This window comes from Eimeria tenella, genomic scaffold (genome assembly GCF_000499545.2).
Source record: "Eimeria tenella Houghton genomic scaffold, Eth_scaff1517, whole genome shotgun sequence".
Taxonomy (NCBI): Eukaryota; Apicomplexa; class Conoidasida; order Eucoccidiorida; family Eimeriidae; genus Eimeria; species Eimeria tenella.
In genome coordinates, this window is record NW_013543983.1 from 1 (window position 1) to 2,616 (window position 2,616).

The 2,616-nt window shown below is 57.8% G+C and overlaps 1 protein-coding gene across 1 annotated transcript; it reads left to right on the top strand.

Moving 5' to 3' along the window:
• Window positions 1-797: 797 nt before the first annotated feature.
• Window positions 798-2,090, top strand: ETH_00016695 (uncharacterized protein; the record flags this gene model as incomplete). Its single annotated transcript, XM_013379165.1, has 3 exons — window positions 798-1,338; window positions 1,735-1,827; window positions 2,031-2,090. Coding segments are annotated over 3 exons (694 nt in total), but the record flags the coding sequence as incomplete, so codon positions are not given.
• Window positions 2,091-2,616: the final 526 nt, after the last annotated feature.

The window sequence follows — 2,616 nt, forward strand, 5'->3', positions numbered from 1 at the left end:
CCGGGGCCCCCGGGGCCCCCCTGGGGGTCCCGGGGGGCCCCGAAGGGCCCCTCCGACTTAGCCCGGCCATTCATTTTGGAGCAGATGGGGGCCCACAGGGCGCTGGGGGGCCCTCAGGTATTGCAGGAGGCTCTTGGGGGCCCCCAGGAGGGTCAAGAGGCCCAAAAATGGGATTTGGGGCCCCTAAAAGAGGTTTGGGGCCCCGAATCGGGGCTTGGGGGCCCCTAGGCGGCGCTGGGGGGCCCTGGGGGTCGGGGGGCCCCTAGGGGGCCTCTGGGGGCTGCAGGCGCAGCAGCAGACCCAAATGGGGGCCCCCTGGAAGTAAAAAAGGAAAAAAGAGAAATTATATTCGAAATTTCATCTTTTTGAATTCTTTTTTCTGCATTTTAAACCCTAATTTATGCACAGAGGGGCCCCAGGACCAGGGAGGCCCCTCGGCTGCCATGGGGGCCCCAGGGACCCTCTGCTAAGCCCCAAACCTTAAACCCTAAAACCTAAACTCTAAAAACTAAGCCCTAAACCCTAAACTCTAAACTCTAAACCCTAAACCCTAAGCCCTAAGCCCTAAGCTTCGGCCGAAAAACTCTACAGTCCTAACCCGTCGATCCAAAACCCTAGATCCAAGACCTCAATTCCAAATCCCTGGGCCTTAAACCCTAAACCCTAGACCCCAAACCCTAAACCCTAAACCCTAAACCCTAAACCCTAAACCCTAAACCCTCAGTTTAAACCCTCAAACCCTAACAAAAGAAGACTCTGCATCCCTTTTGTAATAAGCAAATTTGGTGCCCCCCAAAATGGCTGCCGCCCGAAGGGGCCCCCAGCCTGAGGCCTTGAAGGGCGGGTCTAAGAAGCAGCGGATCCTAGCAGCAGCAGCAGCAGCAGCAGCAGCAGCAGCAGATAAAGCAGCTGCTGCAGCAGAAGCAGCAGCTCAGAAAAAAAGGGGCGGCGAGGCCCCACAGGACGCCCAAAGCCCCCGGGCAGCAACAGAGCAGCAGCGCAAGAAGCGCAAAGTGAAGCAGCAGCAGCAGCGGGAGCAGCAACAGGAGCAGCAGCAACAGGAGCAGCAGCAGGAGCAGCAGCAGTCAGAAGGCGGTGAAGGCGACCCAGGAGAGTCCTTGGAGACGCACAGCAAACAGACCCGCAAAAAGCAGCAGCAGCAGCAGCAACAGCAGCAGCAGCAGCAGCAGCAGCGGCTGCCTGACTGGACTAGCCGGTACATCCTGGTGCCCAGCGAAGGCACAGGAGACGCAGCAGCTTCTGCTGCTGTGCTGCAGTCTCTACATCCTGCTGCTGCTGCTGCTTTTAGGAGGCGAATTGGAAACACCTTCTTCCCCAGTAAACCCTTAACCCTAAACCCTAAACCCTAGGACCCAGAGAGCGTCTGCTGCTGAATAGCTCTCTGTGTTTCCTGGAAGGGCGTTTAATGCAGCAGCAGCGGCAGCAGCAGCAGCAGCGGCGGCAGCGGCAGCAGCAGCAGCAGCACTAGCATAGCAGCAGCAGAGGCGGCAGTAGCAGCAGCAGCAGCAGCTGCAGCAGCTAGAATTGGAATCTGGGGTCCTTTAAAAGAATGCTTCCAGTCCCTCTTCACTGCAGCGGGAGTAGCGTTTGCTGCTGCTGCCGCTGCTGCAGCTGCTACATCTGCTGCTGCCGCTGCTGCAGCTGCTACATCTGCTGCTGCTGCACCTGCAGCTGCCACATCTGCTGCTGCTGCTGCTGCTGCTGCTGCTGCAGTTCAACTGGCGGTGATCCCCCATTTGCTGCGTCTCCTCGAGCTTCCTTTTGGCTCCTTGGAGGCCAGCGACGTCTGCGTGCATGCAGCCACCGGTAAACCCTAAACCCTAAACCCTAAACCCTAAACCCTAGTTTCAAAGCCGCAAACCCCCAAGTTCCGGCTCAAGAGTGTTTGGTTTCTCTCCGTGGCTCTTCTCGACCTGCTGCGGTCGTCTTTGGGGACCTTAATGCCACAAACTCGAGGGTTTAGGGTTTAGGGTTTAGGTTTTAGGGTTTGGGGTTTGGTGTGTCCGTAGGGGAGGGCAAGACTCTTTGCTATGCGCTGCCTCTCGTCAGTCACCTCTGGAATGCCGTGGGTAGGACAAGGCTTTCGGACAGTTTAGGGTTTAGGGTTTAGGGTTTAGGGTTTGCCAACTTACACGGGGACTGAGCGTTGTTTTGTGACTTAAAATGCTTGTCTCTGCTCAAGCTCGAGGGTTTAGGGTTTAGGGTTTATTGCACATGTTGTTTATATCGCGTTTCGCTTCTGCGGGCGCTGGCGTTCCTCACCGAGGGTTTAGGGTTTAGGGTTTAGGGTTTAGGGTTTAGGGTTTAGGGTTTGCGGTGTTCAGTGCCCCGGCTGCGCTGCGTCGTGCTGACCCCCACGCGCGAGTTGGCGCTGCAGGTGTGGGGAGTCTTTTTGCTGCTGCTCGAGGGATCGATCGATCCCCCTCGGGATCGGGGATCGATCGATCCCAGCGAGGATCGGGGATCGATCGATCCCAGCCGGGATCGGGGATCGATCGATCCCAGGCGGCTTCGCGTGGCTTGCCTTGCGGGGGAGACGAGCACTGCGAAGCGACACAAGGTTGCTGCTGCTGCTGCTGCTACAGCAGCAGCAGC